Source organism: Bison bison, unplaced genomic scaffold, assembly GCF_000754665.1.
Source record: "Bison bison bison isolate TAMUID 2011002044 unplaced genomic scaffold, Bison_UMD1.0 scf7180017864180, whole genome shotgun sequence".
Classification (NCBI taxonomy): domain Eukaryota; kingdom Metazoa; phylum Chordata; class Mammalia; order Artiodactyla; family Bovidae; genus Bison; species Bison bison.
In genome coordinates this window covers 15,860,605-15,883,845 of record NW_011494752.1, presented here as the reverse complement: position 1 = coordinate 15,883,845, position 23,241 = coordinate 15,860,605, and the positions used below count along the sequence as shown (strand labels likewise).

At 44.1% G+C, this 23,241-nt stretch overlaps 1 protein-coding gene across 1 annotated transcript in view; it reads left to right on the top strand.

Moving 5' to 3' along the window:
• The window catches only part of DNAH2 (dynein, axonemal, heavy chain 2), a 110,838-nt gene that overhangs the window by 293 nt on the left and 87,304 nt on the right, over window positions 1–23,241 (top strand). The window contains exons 2-8 of the mRNA XM_010843209.1: window positions 1,408–1,578; window positions 6,235–6,296; window positions 9,610–9,780; window positions 17,452–17,680; window positions 18,231–18,341; window positions 18,516–18,754; window positions 20,479–20,670. Of these exons, the coding sequence (XP_010841511.1) occupies window positions 1,422–1,578; window positions 6,235–6,296; window positions 9,610–9,780; window positions 17,452–17,680; window positions 18,231–18,341; window positions 18,516–18,754; window positions 20,479–20,670 (1,161 nt within the window). The 5' untranslated portion in view covers window positions 1,408–1,421. The remainder of the gene's footprint in view (window positions 1–1,407; window positions 1,579–6,234; window positions 6,297–9,609; window positions 9,781–17,451; window positions 17,681–18,230; window positions 18,342–18,515; window positions 18,755–20,478; window positions 20,671–23,241) is intronic.

Below are 23,241 nucleotides of genomic sequence, written 5' to 3'. Positions count from 1 at the left end.
AGTTGGCGGAGGAGAAGAAGGGCCAACTGGAGTTGAGATGAGGAAGCGGGGACAGTTGTGACAGTTGTGGGAGGAAGCGCCTTTGAGGGGAGGTTTGCCCACTGATAGCCACTGGTGGTTGGAGGAGGGGGCCGGACCCTGACTTATTTCCTGAGAAATAGAGCGAGTCTAGTAGATAGCGCCTCCTTAGGCCACGGTGTGGATCCGGGGGTGAGCCCCTAGGGGAGGGGGCTCCCAGCCTGGCCGGCGGAATGTTCCTGAAGCTCCCGCCGCTGGCAGGGAAGCACAGCCTGACGCTTCTCTGGAGACCGGCGGCAGAAGCCGCACCGCAGTAGTTGGTTCAGTTGATGTGTTGGCCTAATAGAAAGATTTTCCTTGGAGCAAAGTACAAATCCTTCAAGTCTGAGACTCATAACGATCAATGCCTGTGGCATCCTGTGGGGAGGAGGAAGAAAAGCCACAGGTGGCTGGCTGTCAGACTGGAGCTGAGTGAAGAGGGACTGCCCAGCCGTCAGACATTGCCCTGGGTGCCTGCCAGAGATGCCCTGCTTCCCACCATCCCACTTTTCTGAGAGAGACGTTCCTGGGGCCTTCCTCATCACCCCGTTTCTTCCTCCCCCAGACACAATTCCAAGTTCAGTGTTGAATGACTTTTGTCCTTCATTTTTCCCGTCTGTTTTCAGGGCCTCTGAAATTGAGTGATATTAGTCTTCATTAACTGGTCAGCACAGAGTAACTCAGCCAGCTAGGCTAAGAGACCTTTTAGAACACTCAGAACAGGGTTCCTATCACTCAGGAATGGAAAGCTAAAGAGACACATTTCAATTACTGATTTTTCCTTGTTTAAGGAGGTCACAGTGGTAGGAGGGACATTTTCCCCCCTCCTTCCAGCGGGGAACTTGGGAGGAAAGGAGATACATAGGAAAATCATCTTGGTTGCTTAGTGACTTGACACAGTGACAGAGAGTGTGGAAAAAAGGAACCTGAGGACAGTCTTCCCTTCCCTGGGCCCTCGCTCACTCACCATGGCCCTGAGTGATTGAGGGTGTGTGCAGCCACACCTCAGCTGGTAGATCTTTTCTTAATTATCTATGTTCTCACACCTCTGGGCAGAGATAGGGGTTCCTACATCCTCATTAGTGGGTGTCTGCCATACCACCATTTTTATCATTTTTATTTCTTGGGCATGCCTCGGGGCAGCCAGGATCTTAGTTCCCCAACTAGGGATGGAACCGATGCCCCCTGCAGTGGACATACAGAGTCCACTTCCATTTATTCCTAATGTCTTGAGGGACTGATTTTGATTTTTAACCCAAGGCCCTGAAGAAAGTGGGGGTATCCTAGGGAAAGGACTGAGGTTTGGGGATAGAGCTGGTTGTGGACCCCCCAGCGTCCGTGTATCTGCAGGTTTTGCCTACGCGATGTCCAGCAAAGCTGACAAAAAGCGGAAAGTGACTAGCCGGGGAAGTGCCCGCCGGCGAGCTGCCCAGTCTACTCTGGATGCACAGGTCGAGGAGATCACCTTGCCGGCCAGCAGCGAGGTCCAGGCGGAGCCCGAGACCGTCAAGGAGGAGCCTGGTGGGTACTTGCTGGAGAGAGACGTGGAGGCAGAATGTTTGTATTTGAAGAGAGTTTTAGGGCTGGGGAGCAGGTTCTGTTTCTTCTGGGTAAGAAGAAAGGAGTTTAGCTGAATTTCAGGCCACTGCTAGGTCCCTTGTTTGGGGTTTTCCCTCCTGGCCAGCCTTATACTTGTTCTTTCAGTCTTAAAATTTCTCCCCAGTGCACCCAGAGCTCACCAACAAATCTTCTAGCCTCTTCCTTCTTATTTCAAGTGTTCCTGGTTGCTTCTACGCCAGTGAAGAGGGTTTGATCTCTTCCTTTTTCACCCTGGGTGGCAAAACAAATAGTGGTTTCCTCTCATTAAGCCCATCACCATGGAGACTCAGCCTGCCTTGCCATCCTTTGAATCCTAAGCCCGACTGAATCTTTCTCCCATCTGTTTAAGGTTGTTGTGTCTCCGCCCTCAGTTTGGCAGGGTCTTGGTAGACTAAGGGTGTTCCGGTTCAAGTCCACAGGAAAAGAAGCCTGACGTCTAGATTGAGGAAGAAAAGAGTTTAAAGAGTCTGCCTCTTGTGGCTTTGATTTGGGGGGATTCCTCTATGGTGGGTGAGCTGAGGCCATTAGGGTTGAAAGGTGCTGTCGTTGGGCTGAGCCTTAGAGCGCTGGCCAGTGTAGCTATGACTGAGCTACAGATAGCCCTGCCCTTCTACCTGGGGTTTCCTATACTCCTAGCAGCCTGTCAAGATGGAGAGAAATAGAATCTACTTTTAATAGTAAAAGGTGAGAGATTAGCCGTGGGTGTGGGAGAAAGGTCCAGGGTACAAAGAGCCTTGCCCTGGGATCTAGACATTAGAAGTGTACAGTTTTTTTTTCTTTTGAGTTCTTAAAAGCTGTTTAAAGTGGGACTGGCTTCTAGAAGCTGGGTACCAGAAGCAGCAGGAGGAAAGAAGGAAGGCAGTGAGGTTCAATTTGGAGAATCCCCTGGGATGGGAATGGAAGGAACTTCTAAATGAAAGCATTAACCCCAAACACCAAGGATCTCTTTAGCTCCAAGCCTTTTAATTGTTTGATTGCTTTCTAGCTGACACTTGATAGAGGTTCAGAGAAGACTTGGGTCTCCAAGGCAACCCTGAAATGAATATTAATTCTTGCAGTCTTTGGAGTTGGGAGGAATTGAAGCTTGTCCTACTGGAGGCAGAGGGGGCCTACTATGGTCTGAATGTTTGTGTGTCTCCCTGCCCAAATTCATATATTATAATTTTAATGCCCAATATGATGGTGTTACTAGGTGGGGCCTTTGGGTGGTGCTTAAATCATGAGGGAACTGTCATAAGTGGGATTCATGCCTTATAAGAAACAACCCGGAGAGAGTCCGTGTTCACTTCCACCATGTGAGGATACATAGAGAGGTCTGCGACCCAGAAGAGGGCCCTCACACAGCCTTTCTGGCACCCTGAACTCAGACCTCAGCCTCCAGAACTTTGAGAAATAAATGTCTGCTGCTTAGAAGTAAGGGGGGAAAGGGGAAGCAGTGACAAACTTTGTTTTCTTGCCCTCCAAAATCACTGCAGACAGTGACTGCCGCCATGAAATTAAAAGATGCTCCTTGGAAGAAAAGCTATGACAAACCTAGACAGTGTATTAAAAAGCAAAGGCATCACTTTGACAAAGGTTCATATAGTCAAAGCTATGGTTTTTCCAGTAGTTATGTACGGGTGTGAGAGTTGGGCCATAAAGAAGGCTGAATGCGGAAGAATTGATGATTTTGAATTTGGTGCTGGAAAAGGCTCTTGAGAAGTCCCTTGGATTGTAAGGAGGTTGTAAACCAGACAATCCTAAAAGGAAATCAACCCTGAATATTCATTGGAAGGACTGATGCTGAAGCTGAAGCTTCAGTACTTTGGCTACCTGATGCGAAGAGCTGACTCACTGGAAGAGACCCTGATGCTGGGAAAGATTGAAGGCAAAAGGAGAAGGGGGTGACAGAGGATGAGATGGTTAGATAGCATCACCAACTCAGTGGACATGAATTTGAGCAAATTCCCAGAGATAGAGGAGGACAGAGGTACCTCTTGGGCTACAGTTCCTGGGGTCCCAAAGAGTTGGATATGACTTAGTAACTGAACAGCGAGAACAACAAACTGATATTTTGTTATAGTAGCCTGGAACAGACTAAGACCAGGCCTAAACACTTCCGGTTGAAGAATGGTGGCTTAAAGGGCACACACCCTTTTGAAGTTCTAATTGATAGCCATTTCCACTAAGAAAAGAAGGAGAAGTACAGACTCATGATCTCATATCTGTAATTTTAAAAAGCCCTGAGAAATAAAAGTCCACCCCCCCGCCCCGAGTTTGGCATCCAAACTTATTTGGTGGTAAAATATAACCTAAACTGACTTGAGGTATTTATAGTCTATTTAAGCCACTTAGTATACATTTTCCATGTTTTACTGCAGGAATACTAACATGGAAAGTGGAGTGCTGCTCTAGAGCCCCCAGGAGGTGGGTGGGGGTCTCACATACCATACTATATTACAAGTCTAAATGCTGAGATATATGTGACACTAAGAGTTTTGGATGAGATGGCTGGATAGCATCACCGACTCGATGGACGTGAGTTTGAGTGAACTCCGGGAGTTGGTGATGGACAGGGAGGCCTGGCATGCTGTGATTCATGGGGTCGCAGAGTCAGACACGACTGAGCGACTGAACTGAACTGAACTGAAGAGTTTTGGACAAGGGATTGTAGACCTGTATTTCAGGCCAATAAGAAAAAGCGTAGAGAACATTATGAACACCCATGTACCCATTACCCAATGTGTAAATTAATCACGATAGCAACAAATGAATCCCTCTGTCCCGCTGCCCTGCAAGCCCTTCTCTCCTTCTCCAAAGGTCACCGCTATCCTGAGTTGATGTTTGTCATTCTCAAGCTTGTTTTTAAAATTTTTACTGCATGTATCCATGACCATCACATATTAGTATCATATTGCGTGGTTTAGACTTTATATAAATTGTACTATAGAAGAGGAAACCTGTTTACTCTTGAGATGGTCTAAGTCTCGTTCTCTCTGCCTTGTTCCTGTCTGGAACCTTGGACGCCCTTGGCTTTCTCGAAGGGCCTTGGCTGTCTCAGTCACTCATCCCTCTCACTCCTGAGCTCCTAGAGTCAGCTGTTCCATCTTTCTCATGATTTCCTTCCTCAACCTCTGTGCCTTACTCCCCTCTTAGGTTTTCTTTCTGGAAGTCTGAGTGTCCTGTTCTCTGAGTGTCCTGTTCCCCAAAGTCTTGTGGTTCCATCCCATCCGTTCCTTCCTCCGTTCAGCCCACAGGAGATGGGAAACCCACCTGTTTTGCCCCAGGCTTCTGTGTGAAAAACAGATCATGAGGGAGAGAAACACCCCCTTGACTGTTATGGCATCCAGAGTGGGGGTGGGGGTGCTTGGAAAGGGGCCAATTTCTGAGGGTCTCAACTTCTCCATGTGGGAAAAGGCTAGGGGAAGAATGGCAGGCCGGAAACTGAGTGGCTAGAATAACCTTAAGACTGACTGCCTTCATTCCCCTGCCTCCCTCTGCACCCCTGCCAGCTTTTTAAAAGAAAATTAAGATATAATCCACTTACTGTAAAGTTCATGTGTTTGGGACTTCCCTGGTGGTCCAGTAGTTAAGAGACCACCTTCCAATGCAGGGGACATGGGTTTGACCCCTGGTTGGAGAGCTAAGGTCCCATATGCTGCCAGGCAAGCGCCACAACTAAGACCTAATGCAGACTAAATACATGTATCAATCAATCAATCAATATTTTTTTAAATTCATACTTTTAAAGTATATAATTCAGTGATTTTTGCTGTATTCACCAGCCTATGCAACCATATCCACTATCTAATTTTAGAACATTAAAAATATATATTTATTTATTTGTCTGCATCAAGTCTTAGTTTCAGCATTCGAGATCTTTAGTTACTGCGTGGGAACTCTAGTTATAGCACGTGGGATCTATTTCCCCAACTAGGGATCCAATGGGGGCCCCCTGCATTGGGAGTCTTAACCTCTGGACCACCAGGGAAGTCCCTAATTTTAGAGCATTTTAACCCCTTCACCAAAAGCCGCTTCAGGTAACTTGAGAAACTGGCACCCGGTGGCCACTGTATCTTTACTTCTCCGTTGCGTGAGAGCTTAGCCTCTTAGCAGTCACTCCCCATTCCCCTTTCCTCCCAGATCCTGGTAACCATTAATCTGTTACTTTCTGTGTCTTTGAATTTGCCTGTTGTGGACGTTTTATATAAGTGGAATCATACAATATACTGTCTTTTGTGACTGGCTTCTTTCACTTAATGTTACATTTTCATCCACATTGTCATATTGTAGCAGACCCTCATTCTTTTTCTTGGCTGATTAATATTCCACTGCAATTTGTTTATCCATTCATCTTTGGTGGACGCTTGGGTTGTTTCTGCTTTTTGGCTGTTGTGAATAGCAGTGCTGTGAACATGGGCATACAAATATCTGTTTGAGTGCCTGCTTCCAGTTCTGTTGGGTATACCTAGAATTACTGGATCATATGGTCGAAAAGAGTCGGACACGACTGAGCGACTAAACTGAACTGAATTGACTGATGGTGACTCTATATTTAATTTTTAAAGGAATGCTTTCATTTTTGAATTTTTTCCCCAGAGCCAGTATTGGAGCAACCTGAAATACAGAAAGAAGAATTAGAGGAGCGTGAGGTAGATGTGGTAAGTTTGGGTTGTTGTTGAAACAAGTATTCCTCACCAGCAATTGGTGATTCAAAGGATCAGTTGCAGAATGGTGTTTGAGGAATTCTCTTCTTCAGTCTCTCACTTGATACCTTTTCTTTCTACCAGCAGAAGCTGGTAGCCTGCTCACTGCAAATCCAGTACACTGAGTAAAGGGCAGAGTTATCCATGCCCCCTACTCCTCCAGAAGAAGAGAGCTTTCAGGAGGGAACAGGACTTTTAGCAGGCCCTTCCTCGTCTCTCCATCTTGGGTCAAAATGTGACAAGCTTTATCTGTCGAATGGGTGAAATCTGGACATGTTGAACAAGCTGGCAGACACTGTCCTAATTTCTAAGACATCCTCTTTCTTCCTGTCCTTCGGTCCTCTCCTTTGGCTGAAAAGTTTACAGAAGCCACTTGAAATACTTTCAGAAATTGACACTCCATGACCTGTATACCTTTATTTTCAAGCTGCATCAGAGCCTGGGGACAACTTCTAACCTGGATTAGAAGAATAGTGACCTTGAACTTTCTAGAAAGGGAAAGCAAAATAACAACTACTCATTAAAGAAAAAAACTGGAAGGGATAGAAAGGTAAAACAAAGAAAGGGAAAATGAAGTTATGACTAAACACATTCAATGTTAATAATTGGGTATATGTCCTTTCTTTCTGTAGATTTGAGAGTTATTTTGTTTTCTAACAATCTTAACTATACTACACATTATACTTTTTAAATTAGGCTTTTTCACAAAACATTTTATCATTCTTCATGTTGTTACATTCTTAAAAAAGAATACAGAGGATTTCCCTGGAATTACAGTGGTTAAGACTCTGTGCTCCCAATGTAAGGGGAACTAAGCTCCTTAAAAAAGGACCTTAAAAAAAACTGGGGATGCTGTTATTTTTTATCAGAAATACATAAATCACAAGACGCCTCTTTTTTTGGGCTGTGCCTCGAGGTTTGTGGGATCTTAGTTCTCGACCAGAGATTGAACCTGGTCCTGGGGAAGTGAAAACGTGGAGTCCTAACCACTGGCGTGTCTGCTACGTCACTTCAGTCCTGTCCGACTCTGTGACCCTATGGACTGTAGCCTGCCAAGCTCCTTTGTCCATGGGATTCTCCAGGCAAGAATACTGGAGTGGGTTGCCATGTCCTCCTCCAGAGGATCTTCCCCACCCAAGGATCAAGCCCACATTGGCAGGTGGGTTCTTTACCACTAATGCCACCTGGGAAGCCCCCTAACCATTGGATTGCCAGGGAATTCCCTGTAAGCACCATTTTAAATGTTCACTCAGTGCTTGATAAGGTATATGTACCATAGTTAAATCCTTACTCTTGGACATTTTTCCATTTTGATTTTTTTTTTGCTTTAATAGTACTGTGATGAATTTTATAAATAAAACTAACATATTTTGAAATACTTAATATTTGCTAAAATTAGATTCCTGGATATGGAGTTCCTGAATCAAAGAGTAAAGGACATTTGTAACACCTTTAATACATAATGCCAAACTATTGTTCAGAAAGACTGCATTTTTTGCCCTCATACTAGCAACAAACCCTTTCCAAGCCTGGGTGTTAGCAGTTTAGCAGGTTGTTTTTTTTTTTTTTAAATAATTATAGGCAATACATGATATACTTTTGCTGTGTTTATTTTTATTTCTTTAATTTCAAGTGAAATTGTATTATTTTTCCACATTTTCATTTTTTTTCTCTCTCTTTTTTCAATAGTATGAAATGTTTGTTCATATCCTTAGTGTTCTTTTCACTGGGTCTTCATACATGTCTTTTTAAAAAAATAATTAATTAATTTTAGTTGGAGGGTAATTACTTTACAATATTGTAGTGGTTTTTTCCCATAGATTGACATGAATCAGCCATGGGTGTACATGTGTCCCGCATCCTGAACCCCCCTCCCATCTCCCTCCCCATCCCATCCCTCAGGGTTGTCCCAGTGCACCAGCTTTGAGTGCCCTGTTTCATGCATCAAACTTGGACTGGTGATCTGTTTCACATATGGTAATATACATGTTCCAATGCTATTCTCTCAAATCATCCCACCCTCGCCTTCTCCCCCAGAATCCAAAAGTCTGTTCTTTATATCTGTGTCTCTTTTTCTGTCTTGCATAAGGGTCATCGTTACCATCTTTCTAAATTCCATATATATGTGTTAGTATACTGTATTGGTGTTTTTCTTTCTGGCTTACTTCACTCTGTATAATAGGTTCCAGTTTCATCCACCTCATTAGAACTGATTCAAATACATTCTTTTAAATGGCTGAGTAATATTCCATTGTGTATATGTACCACAGCTTTCTTATCCATTCATCTGCCAGTGGACATCTAGGTTGCTTCCATGTCCTAGCTATTGTAAATTTTTTAAAAAATTTATTTATTTACTTATTTTGCTGTGCCAGGTCTCAGTTGTGGCACTTGGGATCTTTCGTTGCGCCATGTGGGATCTAGTTCCCTGACTAGGGATTGAACTCTGGCCCCCTGCACTGAGATCACAGAGTCTTAGTCACTGGACCACCAGGAAAGTTCTTTTATGCATGTCTTTATATATGAAAGATTTTGGATCAGTGGTTAAATTTTCTTGACCTGGAAACTGTAAGCAAAAGGGATTGCTTTTCATCTTCTCGGAGTACTGGGAGGACAGAGTGACTTCTCCAGTTCACTGAGCTAGGTCTTCATATCCTGTAGTTTTCTTAATTTATTTAATACTGTTCTAAAAATGCTATGTTTTTTTCTAGCCACCAGTTATGACTTATTTTCCATCCAATTGATTTGTCCTTTGTTGTTTTCCAGTTTCGTCTTTTCCCTTCCCTTTTTCTTTTTTTCTAGCTGCTGGGCCAGTTGACTTTTGCCCAGTGTAGCAAACTTATTCCAGTATTCTGTGGAGGCCACATCATGGAAAAATTGCTCTTCTACCTTTATTCTTTTTCCAGCTTGTCATCCTCTTGCCCCTAATTTCTTGACTGAGGCTAATATCCTACATGTTCCCTTAATTTAGTTTTACTGTGAGGTTGAAAGTTGTTTGATAAGACATTTTTACAACCACAGGCATAAATGAAATATTTCAGAAAGATGCTATCCCTTGGTCTTCCTCTATGATCCATTCTATTTTTACTCATAGAGGGAAGAGGATCTTATTGTCTTGTTTCTTCTGAAACCTATCAGTCAGTTGGTCCTCAGCTTTTTCTTCCGAACCTGCTCTCACTCCCCATGACTCCCACACATGGCAGTGGAAGGGAGAAGTGACCTACACTGACAGCTGCGCCTGCTCTGGCCCTCTGCTCTCATTCTGCAGAAGCCCCTCTTCCTGTCCCGGGCTGTACTGACAGGACTGGCGGATGCCACATGGACAGAGGAGCACAGCACTGTTCTGGAACACTTTGCCCAGGACCCTTCGGAACCCATCCTCACCATCTTCATCGACCCTTGTATGGGGCTGAAGCTAGACCTGGGAATGCCTGTGCAGGTGCGTACTCCACCATCCAGACCCCAAGGTGTTCTCCCCAGGGGGCTGCGGGTTCCGCAGACCCCAGTCATCTGTATCTAATCTCTCCTGCCCAAGGTCTGTTGAGCCTCACAGTGTGTGGGACATCCTGCTAGGCAGCAGAATACAGAGAGAAGTGAGGCAGGGTTTTGCTTTTGATGATCTCATGGTCTAGTGGGGAAGACAGACATATAAAAAATATTTACAATATATTATGATGCCTGGACGAAGCTTTATAAGAGTCTTATGGGAGCAACTAATGTAGCCCCTGGAATGCTGCCAAGGCCTGGTGATGGAGGAGATATTTGAGTTCGGGATGAAGGGTAAGTAGGATTTCATCGAGGATGAGTAAGAGCATCCAGGTAAAGAACACTTTATGTGCAAAGAAACAAGGAGTTGGGGGAAATGATACTAAAAAGGTGGGTTGGTGTCTGCCTCTGAAGGTCCTTGAATGTTATGCTAAAGAATTTGGCTTTATTCCAGAGGGAACTATTAAAGGCTTTCATGAGTTAGATAGGTAACTATTTCAACAGTGGGGAGGATACGTTAGTGAAAGGTAAACCACAGGTAGGAAAACAGTTAAAAGACAAATGTATAGTAAAGTTAGTGGTAGAATATGGGCGGCGGGTGTACAGGTTATTATTGTAAAATTCTTTTAGTGTTCCCGTATGTTTGAAATTTGGGGAAATAAAATTTTGGAAAAGAAAAAGGCTATTGCTTGGCTTTTATTGGTCCACATACAAAAATTGAAGTGATAATGAAGAGTAGCATGGTCCTGCACAATGACACAATTTATAAAGCTTCCTTATTAAGCAAAGCCCAAAATAGGCTATCTCTTTTTCCTGTATATTGGCAATAATTGGCTATAAAGCATCACACAAAAAAATTTCGTTCAGAAAAGTAACAAAAATATGCCAAAAACTTAGGATGTATATGAAGGAAAACAACTTTGTTGCAGGCTACAAAAAAAAAAGATTTAAATAAATGATGAGCCCTATCCTGTTCTGAGTGGGAATCTTAATATTATGAAGATCATTCCATCCAATTAAATGTACCATTTTATTACAACTCCAATCGAAGTACCACAGTCCCTAAATTGGTATTGTAAAGGATTTTTAAAAGTATATCTTGAAAAATAGCAAAAAAAAAAAAAAAGATTAAGAAGGAAAGTGATGAAGGAGACCTGTGAATGAAAATCTTTTATTAAATTACAGTAATTAGGACTGGCCTGGTGGTCCAGTGGTTAAGAATCTGCCTGCCGATGCAGGGGACATGGATTCCATCCTTGGTCTGGGAAGATTCTACATACCTGGGGCAACTAAGCCCGTGTGCCACAACTACAGAGCCTGTGTTCTAGAGCCCGGGAACCGCAGATTCTGAGCCCGTGAGCTGTAACTGCTGAGCCCATGTGCTACAACTACTGAAGTGTGAGCATCCTAGAGCCCATGATCTGCAATGAGAGAAGCCACTGAAATAAGAAGCCCGAACACTGAGCAACTGGAGAGTAGCCTCCACTCACCGCAACTAGAGAAAGCCTGGATGTAGCAATGAAGACCTAGTGCAGCCAAAAATAAATAAATAAGAGCAATTAAAACAAAGGTCCATCTAGTCAAGGCTATGGTTTTTCCAGTAATCATGTATGGATGTGAGAGTTGGACTATAACGAAAGCTGAGCACTGAAGAATTGCTTTTGAACTGTGGTGTTGGAGAAGACTCTTGAGAGTCCCTTGGACTGCAAGGAGATCCAACCAGTCCATCCTAAAGATCAGTCCTGGGTGTTCATTGGAAGGACTGATGTTGAAGCTGAAACTCCACTTTAGCCACCTGATGCGAAGAGCTGACTCATTGGAAAAGACCCTGATGCTGGGAAGGATTGGGGGCAGGAGGAGAAGGGGACGACAGAGGATGAGATGGTTGGATGGCATCACCGACCAAATGGACATGGGTTTGGGTAGACTATGGCAGTTGGTGATGGACAGGGAGGCCTGGCGTGCTGTGGTTCATGGGGTTGCAAAGAGTCGTACACGACTGAGCGACTGAACTGAACTGAAAATAGACCGGGGCAGGAATATGTATTATGTAAGCAACAGGAAAGAAGCAGAAAGAAATGAAACATATAGGCAAGCATTTTCTACAAAAGTAGCATTTAAAATCTGTGGGGAAAGATGGATTATTCCATGAATAGAATTGGGAAACATGGAAAACAGAGGTTTTCCATTTAAAAAATGTAGATAGCTGGGGCAAGAGGGAAAAAGGGAGCTGTTGATCAAAGGGTACACGTTTTCTGTCACTACAACAAAGGCAACAAAAGCAAAAATAAACAAGTGGGACTATATCTAACTAGGAAGCTTCTTACACAGCAAAGGAAAATCATCAACAAAATGAAAAGGCAGACTATGAATGGGAGGAAATATTTGCAAATCCTATATCTGATAAGATTTGAATACATGTCCAAAATATACATAAAGAACTCATACAGTTTAATAGTGAGAAACAATCTGACTTAAAAAGGTACAGAAGAATTGAAAAGACATTTTTCCAAAGAAGATATACAAATGGCCAACAGGTACCTGAAAAGGTGCTCAGTGTCACTAATCAGAGAAATTCAAATCCAAACCACAATGAGGTATCACCTCATGCCTGTTAGAATGGCTGTCGTCAAAAAGACAGGAGATGACAAATATTGATGAAGGTGTGGAGAAAAGGGAGCCCTTGTGCACTGGGAATGTAAATTGGTGCAGTTGTGGAAAACAATATGGAGGTGCCTCAAAAAAAAAAATTTGAACTACCGTATGATCTGGCAATTCCACTTTTGGGTATGTATCCAGAGGAAACGAAATCACTCTCGAAGAAATATCGGCACCCCCATGTACATTATAGTACTATTTTTAATAGCTAATATATGGAATCAGCTTAAGTGTCCATCATTGGATGAGTGGATAAAGAAAATGTATATGTGTATACACACACACACACACACACCATACATACACACACAATGGAGTATTATTCAGCAATGAGAAAGAAAAAATATCTTGCCATTTGCAACAATATAGGTGGCCTTGGACTTCCCTGGTGGCTCAGACGGTAGAGCGTCTGTCAATGATGTGGGAGACCTGGGTTCAATCCCTGCGTCAGGAAGATCCCCTGGAGAAGGAAATGGCAATCCACTCCAGTACTCTTGCCTGGAAAATCCCATGGACAGAGGAGCCTGGTAGGCTACAGTCCATGAGGTCGCAAAGAGCTGGACACGACTGAGTGACTTCACTTTCACTTTCAGGTGGACTTGGAGGGTATTATGCTTAGTGCAATAATACAGAGAAAGACAAATACTGTATGATCTCACTTATATGTGAAATCTGGAGGAAAAAAAAAAAAACTCATAGGAACAGAGAACGGCACAGATTGAGAACCAGAGGAGGGAAAAAGGACTGATTGGTGGTTGCCAGAGTTGGGGGTGAGGGAGTACAGAAAATGGGTGAAGTTGGCCAGAAGGTACAAACTTCCAGTTATAAGTTCTGGGGATGTGATGTACAGTACAGCATGGTGATTCTAATTAACAATAGTGGATTATATATTTGAAAGTTGCTAAAGGAGTAGATTTTAAAAGTTCTGATAAAAAAATTGTAACTATGTAAGCTGATAAATGTTAGCTGGACTTATTGTGGAAATCATTTTTGCAATATATATACATATCAAAGCATTACATTGTATACCTTAAATTAATACAATGTTATAGGTCAATTATATTTCAGTAAGACTGAGTGGGGGGAATGATACAGAATTTCATTTATGCAAGGTTAATAAGTTCTGGAGATCTAATATACAGTGTGGTAACTGTAGTTAATATTACTGTATGATTTGCTAAAGAGTAGATCTTAAGTGTTCTCACTACAAAAAGAAATGAGAATGGTAACCATATGGAATAATAGATATGTTAATTAGCTTGATTGTAGTGATCATTTCTCAGTGCACATTTATATCAAAACAGCAAGGAAAGTAAAAGTGGCTCAGTCATGTCTGACTCTTTGTGACCCCGTGGACTGTAGCCCACCAGGCTCCTCTGTCTATGGGGATTCTCCAGGCAAGAATACTGGAGTGGGGTGCCATGCCCTCCTCCAAGGGATCTTCCCAACCCAGGGATCGAACCCAGGTCCCCCACATTGCAAGCAGATTCTTTATCAGCTGAGCCACCAGGAAGCCACAAAACAGCAGGGTGTACACCTTAAACAATTTTAATTTGTCAATTATGAGTTGGCAAAGCTGAAAAAAGCCTTTTTAGCATGCCAGAATATATTCTAGGGCGTCCCCAGTGGCTCAGTGGTAAAGAATCCGCCTGCCGATGCAGTAGACACAGTTTGATCCCTGGTCCGGGACGATCCCACATGCCAGGGAGCAACTAAGCCAAGGTGCTGCAACTGCTGAGCCTGTGCGGTACAGCCAGCGCTCCACAGCAAGATAAGTCAGTGCGAAGAGAGGCCAACGCACCGCAACTGGAGAGTGGCCCCTGCTCGCCACAAGGAGAGAAAAACCCTCGCAGCAATGAAGACCCAGCACAGCCCCAGATAAATAAATTCTAAATAGATCACGGATTTAATTGTAGGGCAAGAAGGACAGTTGAAAAACTTCCTTAAGAAATTATTTCTTTTGAATACTTGGAACAATAGCAAAAAGTAAAGCCAGAAAAACAAATAAAAACAAGCACCCAAGAGTAAACAAACTAGGAAAGAAGCAAAATCTGAAAGGTCTCTGCACTGATTTAAGGAAACTGTTGTCCCTGCAGGAATGGTGGACACCCCTCCTCACCACCACCAGCAGTGACATGGAGTGAACCTCAGAGTATTTAACAAAATCTGAAGAGAGAGAAAGAGCCTATGCATTTTAACAAAGATTTTACACTGTTTTAAATTGGTCTTACCTACCTGCCCATCCCCTCATGCTATTATTTTAGTCTAGAGAAAAGTGAACGCAACGTAAAATACCCAGTCATTTCGCTTTAACTTCAATGGGGAAGTCAAACTGGGCTTTCACAGTGGGACATCAGGAAGTCACCCACAGCACTTAAAAGCAGAAGGAATGAATTCAGAGAGCGGAGCAAGCAGGAGGCAAGTGAAAAGGAATTGCAGGGCAACTGCAGGCATACTACATCAAGGAAGAAAGAGAGCAGAACAAAGCGTGCACGTGAGGAAAATGTAACTGAACAGAAGGCAGTTTTTCACACCAGCATCATGTTTTAATACGAATTTAATTTTTTAAAAAGCTGAGCGACGAAACAATAAAATGTGAGAATGAAATAAAAGCGATTGCAGATTTTTGAAATAAATAAAGCAGCATGTTTACATGTTAAAACTAGTAGGTTAGAAACAGCAAGGGACTGAATAACTATTGCTGAAAATATGAATGGACATAGAAGAGAGGCTTGAGATAATTACAGTGTAGGGAAAAGAAAAAAACCAATGACAATACGATTAGAGAGAAGTTGATAGATGTGAAAGACAGACACAGGTAATCTAACATAGGGAGCCAGCTAATGAAACAAAATATAAATTTTAAAATAGAATACAGAGAATTTCCCTGAACGGCTGAAGGAACTGAATGGGGGAACTGAAAGGACATACTTTATTCCACAAAAACTTGTTACACAATGTTTAATGTCAACACATGTCTTAGTTAAGCTGATTACATTTAAGGAAATTAATTCTTTGGAAACATCACCTATGTGGTATTCCTGCCAAGAATATTTAACTTGCATCTAATAATGAGGAAACAATCCAATAAATTAAAATTAAGGGACGTTTTGAAAATCAACTGGCCCGGAGTATTAGAAATATCACTGTCATGAAAGAAAGAAACCTTGTGTGATCTGAATTGGATCCTGGGTGGGAAGAAAGCAGCTGTAAATGACATTATTTGGACCACTGGGAAAATTTGAATGTGAACTGTGTATTATGTAAAGTATTAAATGAAGTTCAATTTTCTGAGTGTGATAATTACAGTTTGGGGAGTGTTGGCGAATATCCTCACTTTTAGGAGCCATATGCTGAAGTATGTAAGGGTGTAGTTTTATAACGTCTGCTACCAGCTCTGAAATGGCTCAGCAGAGACAGAGAGGATGAGAGACAGAGATGGAGAGAGAAGAGAGTGCAATCATGCACACATGTGGCAAAATGTTAACAATTAGTCGATCTAGATGAAGGGCATGTCAAAATAATAGTATAACAAAAATTGGGAAGTGGTAAGACAATGAGAGAAAGTATGAGGATGCATGCCCATGTTCATACCTTTCAAAGCAGTGAGTCAGTTGAAATTAAAGTTGAAAGGTAATGAGAAAACTAACCTTTGTTTTTCAGCTACTTGGCTTGCGGGATCTTAGTTGCCTGACCAGGGGTTGAACCTGGGCCAACAGCAATGGCAGCGCTAAGTTCTAACCATTGGACCACCAGGGAATCCTGGAGAAAACTAACCTCTTAATATTTTTCATAATCTTTCTTATAACCTTAGAAAGGGGTCTTTTAGGAAGAAATCTCTCTTACAGCTAAAGAAACATTTATTTGGAGCTCAACAATTTATCAATGTCTTTTTATTCCATTAAATTCAATACTTTAAAATAGCATGATCCTAAAGCAATAGCATGATCCTATTTTGAAATAATTTTTTATTTTTCTGTATATATATCTACAAGAGATGTCTAGAATAATATTTTCTCTAATGATAATGATTAGTGTCTAAATGGTGGAATTTTAACGACATTTAAATTTTTATCTGTGTACTTTTCTGCATTGTTTCAGATATTTATAATTAACATAATTTTAACAAAAATAATAGTTATTTATCTTTTTAAAAAATAAATACAAAATGCCAAAATTTAATTCTGGGTAACGGGAAGATGAATGATTATGAATTTCTTCTTTGTACTTTATTTTCAGTTTTTAAAGTTAAATAAATTATAAAGAGTAGTTACAAAAGCACTAAAGAAAAAAACAGTGAAACTGTTCTTAGAGTAGGAATGACTTTTCTAACTATGTAGAAGTCAGAAACTAAGAAGTTTTAACAACATGAAAGTTATGCATTTTTTAATGTAAACAACAATAAAAACTCAGCATAAACAAAACTGCAGGATAAATGAAAAATGAGGGGAGGGACTTGCCTGGAAGTCCAGTGGTTAAGACTCTAAACTTCCAATACAGAAGGTGCTGGTTTAATCCCTAGTCAGTGAACTAAGAACCCACATGCATCATGGTCAAGAAAAAAATTGGGGGAAAAGTTATGCAAGTGAAAGAAAAACCTTAGACAATTGTCTCTTACCTTTGGTTCATCTCCTTTCTGCTTTTCCTGTATCTTTTTCATTCCATTTATCCATCCATCTGTCATTTATGGAGCATCTAGTGTGTCCCAGTCACTGCTAGGTTCTGTAGAGAATACGCAGTCTTTACCCTCAAGGAGTGCTCTCTGCATTTCCTCCACAACCCTCTGGATACAGAAACTGTTGTGTCCCTGACAAGAACAGGAAATATCTCGTGTTTCTTATATTTGGAGAAGGATCAGGATATGCTAAGGGGATGCGACCAGGGTTTCATGACTGGAGCCTCAGATTCCCTTGGGTAGCATGGCTGGGCCTGGACCCTGAACTCTGCTCTACTGTCTTCCATGCAGACCCAGAACCAGATTGTCTACTTTATTCGCCAAGCCCCGGTCCCCATCACTCCAGAGAACTTTGAGGAGACGGTGCAGTTTGGGACAGTGCGGGGTGCCTACATCCCAGCCCTGCTTCGGCTGCTCAGTGGCGTCTTTGCCCCTCAGATCTTTAAAAACACAACCTGGCCTGAGAGCATTCGAAATCATTTTGCTTCTCACCTGCACAGGTTCTTGGCCTGCCTGACAGGTGAGCGGAATGGCCGGGGTGCCTGTTTTCTCCCCATTCCCCACCAATAGTAGAGCGAGTGAGGCAGGTGGGAGATTGATCCTGAGTACCTGCGTTGCTTGGCACAGAGTAGGTGCTTGGAATGCATTTGCTGAATGAGTGAAACAGGGTCCGCAGTGTGCCTTCTAATCTGGATACAGTTTTCTGTGGTCCAACAGTTGCCCAGACTTGCTCGGAGTTGGAAATTTCCAAGAGTACATGTGGGGTTAGGGAAACTGGAGGTAGTGTGGGGGCAGCAGGGGAGTGCTTGTGTCCTGGAAGAGAGTGTCGAGGGCATTGTATTGCTCTCAGACCTCATTTTATGACAGTCTCTTACGACATCTCAACAAGGTTTTCCCTCTTGCCTTCTGTCATTTTCCTGATGTCAAAAAAGCACGAGTCCTAGTTTCTCCTGCCTGCTCTCCTGAGATGCACATAGCTCCTGGGCCCCAGATCATCAGCCATGATAGGAACTAGGGTGGCATAAACCCATCACCCTCTGTGAACTCTCCTGGTTCTTTCGTTTCCTCAGACACTCGGTATAAGCTGGAGGGGCACACCGTCCTCTACATCCCCACAGAAGCCATGAACATGAAGCCTGAGGTCGTGGTTAAAGACAAAGAGCTGGTGCAGCGACTAGAGAGTGAGTGGCTGGTGTTGCTCCTGTGTCAGGGCTCCTGAGGGGGAGGAGTAGGGATGGGCAGCCCAGAGGCTGGGACAGGAGGTGGGTTAGGAGGGTTCTGTTGCGGGTGGAGGGGAGGATGAAAGTGGGGAGCGCTGCAAGGACATGCAAGAGGTTTTGTCCTCTCCCCGGCAGCCTCCATGATCCACTGGACACGGCAGATAAAGGAGGTGCTCAGTGCCCAGGAATCAGTGGAGACAGGAGAAAACTTAGGTCCTTTGGAGGAGATTGAGTTTTGGCGCAACCGATGCATGGACCTGTCTGGCATCAGCAAACAGCTGGTGAAGCCGGGAGTGAAGCACATCGAGTCCATCCTGCGTCTCGCCAAGTCATCCTATCTGGCGCCCTTCATGAAGCTGGCCCAGCAGATCCAGGTTTGTGAGTGGATCAAAGGATGCAGACTTGGCAGAAAGTGCCCAGTGGTGGGGATAATGTAAGGCACTAAGAAGAGAGAGTCAACATATTCATCAGTTGCAGAGATAGACGCACTTGTGGGAGAGTATAAACGTAGTAGAACACAAGGCCTCAAGGAGCTTATAGGTTAACTAGAGAGACACCTAGTTACTTGCCAAATGTACTATGTTGAGTGCCCTCTAGGAGCCCAACCCCTACAATCCAGCTGAGAAGGAAGGCTAACACAGATGACTGTGTTGCCTGGGGTCAAAGGCGAACCCATTCAGTTCAGCAAAGAGAGCTGCAAAAGAAACACTTCAAAAACTTATATTTGAAGGCTTCTTTAGTGGCTCAGGGGCTTCCCTTGTGGCTCAGCTGGTAAAGAATCCTCCTGCAATGTGGGAGAACTGGCTTTGATCCCTGGGTTGGGCAGATCCCTTGTAGAAGGGAAAGGCTACCCACTCCAGTATTCTGGCCTGGAGAATTCCATGGACTGTGTAGTCCATGGGGTCGCAGAGAGTTGAACACGACTGAGTGACTTTCACTTCACTTGGTGGCTCAGTGGTAAAGAATCCATTTGCCAATACAGATGTGGGTTCGATCCCTGATCTAGTAAGATGAGCAACTAACTTCATGTATCACAACTGTTGAGCATGTGCTCTAGAGCCTGGGAGCCGCAACTCCTAAAGCCTCTGCACCCTAGAGCCTGCCTTCCGCAACAAGAGAAGTCACTGCAATGAGAACCAGTGTGCCACACACAACTAGAGAGTAGCCCCTGCTTGCCTAATCTAGAGAAGAGCCTGTGCAGCAACAAAGATCCAGCATAGTCAAAAATAAATTTTTTTTAAAAATTACGTTTTATATAATATGACAAGCTGATTATATTAGTGTTGTGACACACAGAGATCAGAGATATCTGTAGAATACAAAGAGAGAAGTGATCTCTTCCTAGCAGGAATTTGAAACTGGTATTCATGGAGGCCTGGTGTGCTGCAGTCCATGGGGTTGCAGAGTCGGACATGATTGAGCAACTGAACTGAACTGAACTGAAGGGAGTTTTGGGGCTTCCCAGGTGGCGCTAGTGGTAAAGAATTCACCAGCCAATGCAGGAGATGCCAGAGATACGGGTCGATCCCTGGGTTGGGACCATTCCCTGGGGTAGGAAATGGCAACCCACTCCAGTATTCTTGCCTGAAAAATTCCATAGATAGAGGTTAGAGGAGCCTGGTGGGTTACAGTCCGTGGAGTTGCATGGAATTGGACACGATTATGCATACACCCACATACTTTAAGGGGAATTGAGCCACAGTTAGATGGAGAAGTATAAAATTCTCTTTGAGAACAAGGTAGTGAAGGTGGGGCTATGGTGGGAGCCACAAGGTGGGATGAATGCAAGTGACGTCCGGTCAGTTGATCAACAGCTCTTGAGCGTCTCCTTGTGCAGAGTTCTGGGTTCAAGGGGAAAAACTAGAGGAATAGACACGAAACCTGAGTTAGAAACTAGTCAGTGAGGAAAAGTAGGCACGCACACACTCTGGTCCCAAAGGGTTGCAGAGACCTGGGGTGATGGGGTCTAGGTAACGTTAACTGGGAACACTTGCCGGGAAAGGCAGGTCGGTTGGAATTCGAGGAGGACCAGAAGCACTCGCTTTGAACCTGTGCTTTCCAGGGGCTAAGTCTTCTCCTGATTTCTCTTTACTGCCAGGATGGCTCTCGTCAAGCACAGTCAAACCTGACTTTCTTGTCGATCCTGAAGGAGCCTTACCAGGAACTGGCATTCATGAGGCCAAAGGACATCTCTAGTAAACTCCCGAGGCTGATCAGCCTCATCCGTATCATCTGGGTCAACTCTCCCCACTACAATACTCGGGAGAGACTGACCTCCCTCTTCCGGAAGGTGTGTGTCTGCAGAGAGTGGAACAGAGGGTGGTGAGGGGGTGGCCATGTTGGTAGCATGCAGATTACTGGAGAAGGTGGAATTCACTGGGCAGATCTATGGTGAAAAGGTAGTGAGCAATGCTGTTCGGGTCAGACAGAGACCACAGGCCCTTTGCCTGCATCATCTGCTTTAGTGAGGCTCAGAGTTGGGACCTGGACTGGACACTTTGCTTCCAGATGGATGAAGCCCGGGTGGGAAGAGGGGGACTTTGTGAAGAGGTGTTGATGGAGCACAGGGAGGGGGCCAGGAAGGTCTGACTCCCAGGCTGAGTTGTACAGGAGGGGAAGACCTGCTCTTTCTCATTGCCAAAGATGGACCTTGCAGTGAGCGAGAGGCAGATATAGGAAGGAACACTGGCTTTTGAGGAGCAGAACCCAGCATATTTCATTGGGGGAGGGGCAAAGAGTGGGGAAAGGGTGCTGAGCTGAGCACTGGCTGGAAATGAGGTGGGCAAATGAGGTGGAACCCAGAGGTGCTGCCGCACCAGCAGTGGAGGACCAGGGATGAGAGGAGCCATGGGTATCAAGAAGTAGGAGCCCGAGACCTGAGGCGTGGTCTTGGGGGCTCCAAGAGAGGGTCGGTGCAACTAAGGCTGCGAACTGAGATTGTCGGGACTCCTCCCGCAGATGAGTAATGAGATCATTCGCCTGTGCTGCCATGCCATCTCCCTGGACCGCATCTTTGAGGGCTACGTCATCTCTAGCAAGGAGGACCTACAAGGCTGCATTTCTTGCTGTCACGCCTGGAAGGACCACTACCTTCGGGCTGTGCAGACACATACCCAGTACGACATATCTGGACATCCTGTGTGTTACCGCTTGTCACTCCTGGAGTGGGGAGATTTTGATCTCTTCTGCTTGTACTTTAAGCCTGTGGACTGTATTTTTTTTTTTGTAGCGTTTTTACATGGTCCGAGTTTTCTCTCTGGACGCAGATATTCTAGCTCGCAGTCCTAGGTCCTCCTAACTCTAAGTAACCTCCCCTCCCTCAACCCAGGAATCCCTCCTGGTCTTTTCCTCCTTCCTTGGCTCTAAAGTCTAAAATTTCATTGTGTGTAAACTTTCTCTTCTGGAGGAGGAAATGGCAACCCACTCCAGTATTCTTGCCTGGGAAATCCCATGGACAGAGGAGCCTAGAGGGCTACAGTCCATATGGTTGCAAGAGCCAGACGTGACTTAGAGACTAAACCACCACCACCACCACCACCAAACTCTTTCTTAGAACCAAGATGTTTTCTTTTTCTCTCTGGCTCTCCTCACCTTGTGTTTCTTTACTTGGCGTTCAGAAAAACTGTTTCCTGGGGTCTCATTTTCTCAGGCTCCCTTTGAACCAGAACTCCTGGTTCTAGCCTGGCCTGGGGAGGTAAATGCCTCATGTTCCCGCTTCTAACTGGTCAGTCTTTCTCACGTCAGGTTCTCCACCCGGGGCTGGATCCTAGACCAGACCAGCATATTTGCCCAGGTCGATGCCTTTGTACAACGCTGCAAGGACCTCATCGAGGTAGGAAGACTGTCAGGGAGACTGAGAGCCCATAGCAGATGCTCCAGAATCCTGGTCCGGGGTCTGGGGGAGCTGGGGGAGCTGGGGCTGGGGGTGAGGCTACACACAAAACTTGCCTCTTTGGTTCTTATCATATGGCTGTGCACCTGGCCACCATCCTGTGCTCAGAGACTCTTGCCTGTTATCACTGCCTCATTTCAGTTCAGTTCAGTTCATTCGCTCAGTTGTGTCCACCTCTTTGCAACCCCATGGACTGTAGCATGCCAGGCTTCCCTGTCCATCACCAACTCCTGGAGCTTGCTCAAACTCACATCCATCGAGTCAGTGATGCCATCCAACCATCTCATCCTCTGTCGTCCCCTTCTCCTCCTGCCTTTAATCTTCTCCAGCATCAGGGTCTTTGCCAATGAGTCAGTTCTTCACATCAGGTGGACAAAATACTGGAATTTCAGCTTCAGCATCAGTCCTTCCAATGACTATTCAGGACTTATCTCTTTTAGGATGGACTGGTTGGATTTCCTTGCTGTTCAAGGGACTCTCAAGAGTCTTCTCCAACACCACAGTTCAAAAGCATCAGTTCTTCAGTGCTCAGCTTTCTTTATGGTACAACTCTCACATCCATACATGACTACTGGAAAAACCACAGCTTTGACTAGATGGACCTTTGTTAGCAAAGTAATGTCTCTGCTGTTTAATATGCTGTCTAGGTTTGTCATAGTTTTTATTCCAGGGAGCAAATGTCTTTTAATTTCATGGCTGCATTCACCATCTGCAGTGATTTTGGAGCCCAAGAAAATAAAGTCTCTCACTGTTTCCATTGCTACTCCCCATCTATTTGCCATGAAGCGATGGGACCAGGTGCTATGATCTTCGTTTTTTGAATGTTGAGTGTAAACCCAACTTTTTCACTCTTCTCTTTCATTTTCATCAAGAGGCTCTTTAGTTCTTCGCTTTCTGCCATAAGGGTGGTGTCATCTGTGTATCTGAGGTTATTGATATTTCTGCTGGCAATCTTGATTCCAGCTTGTG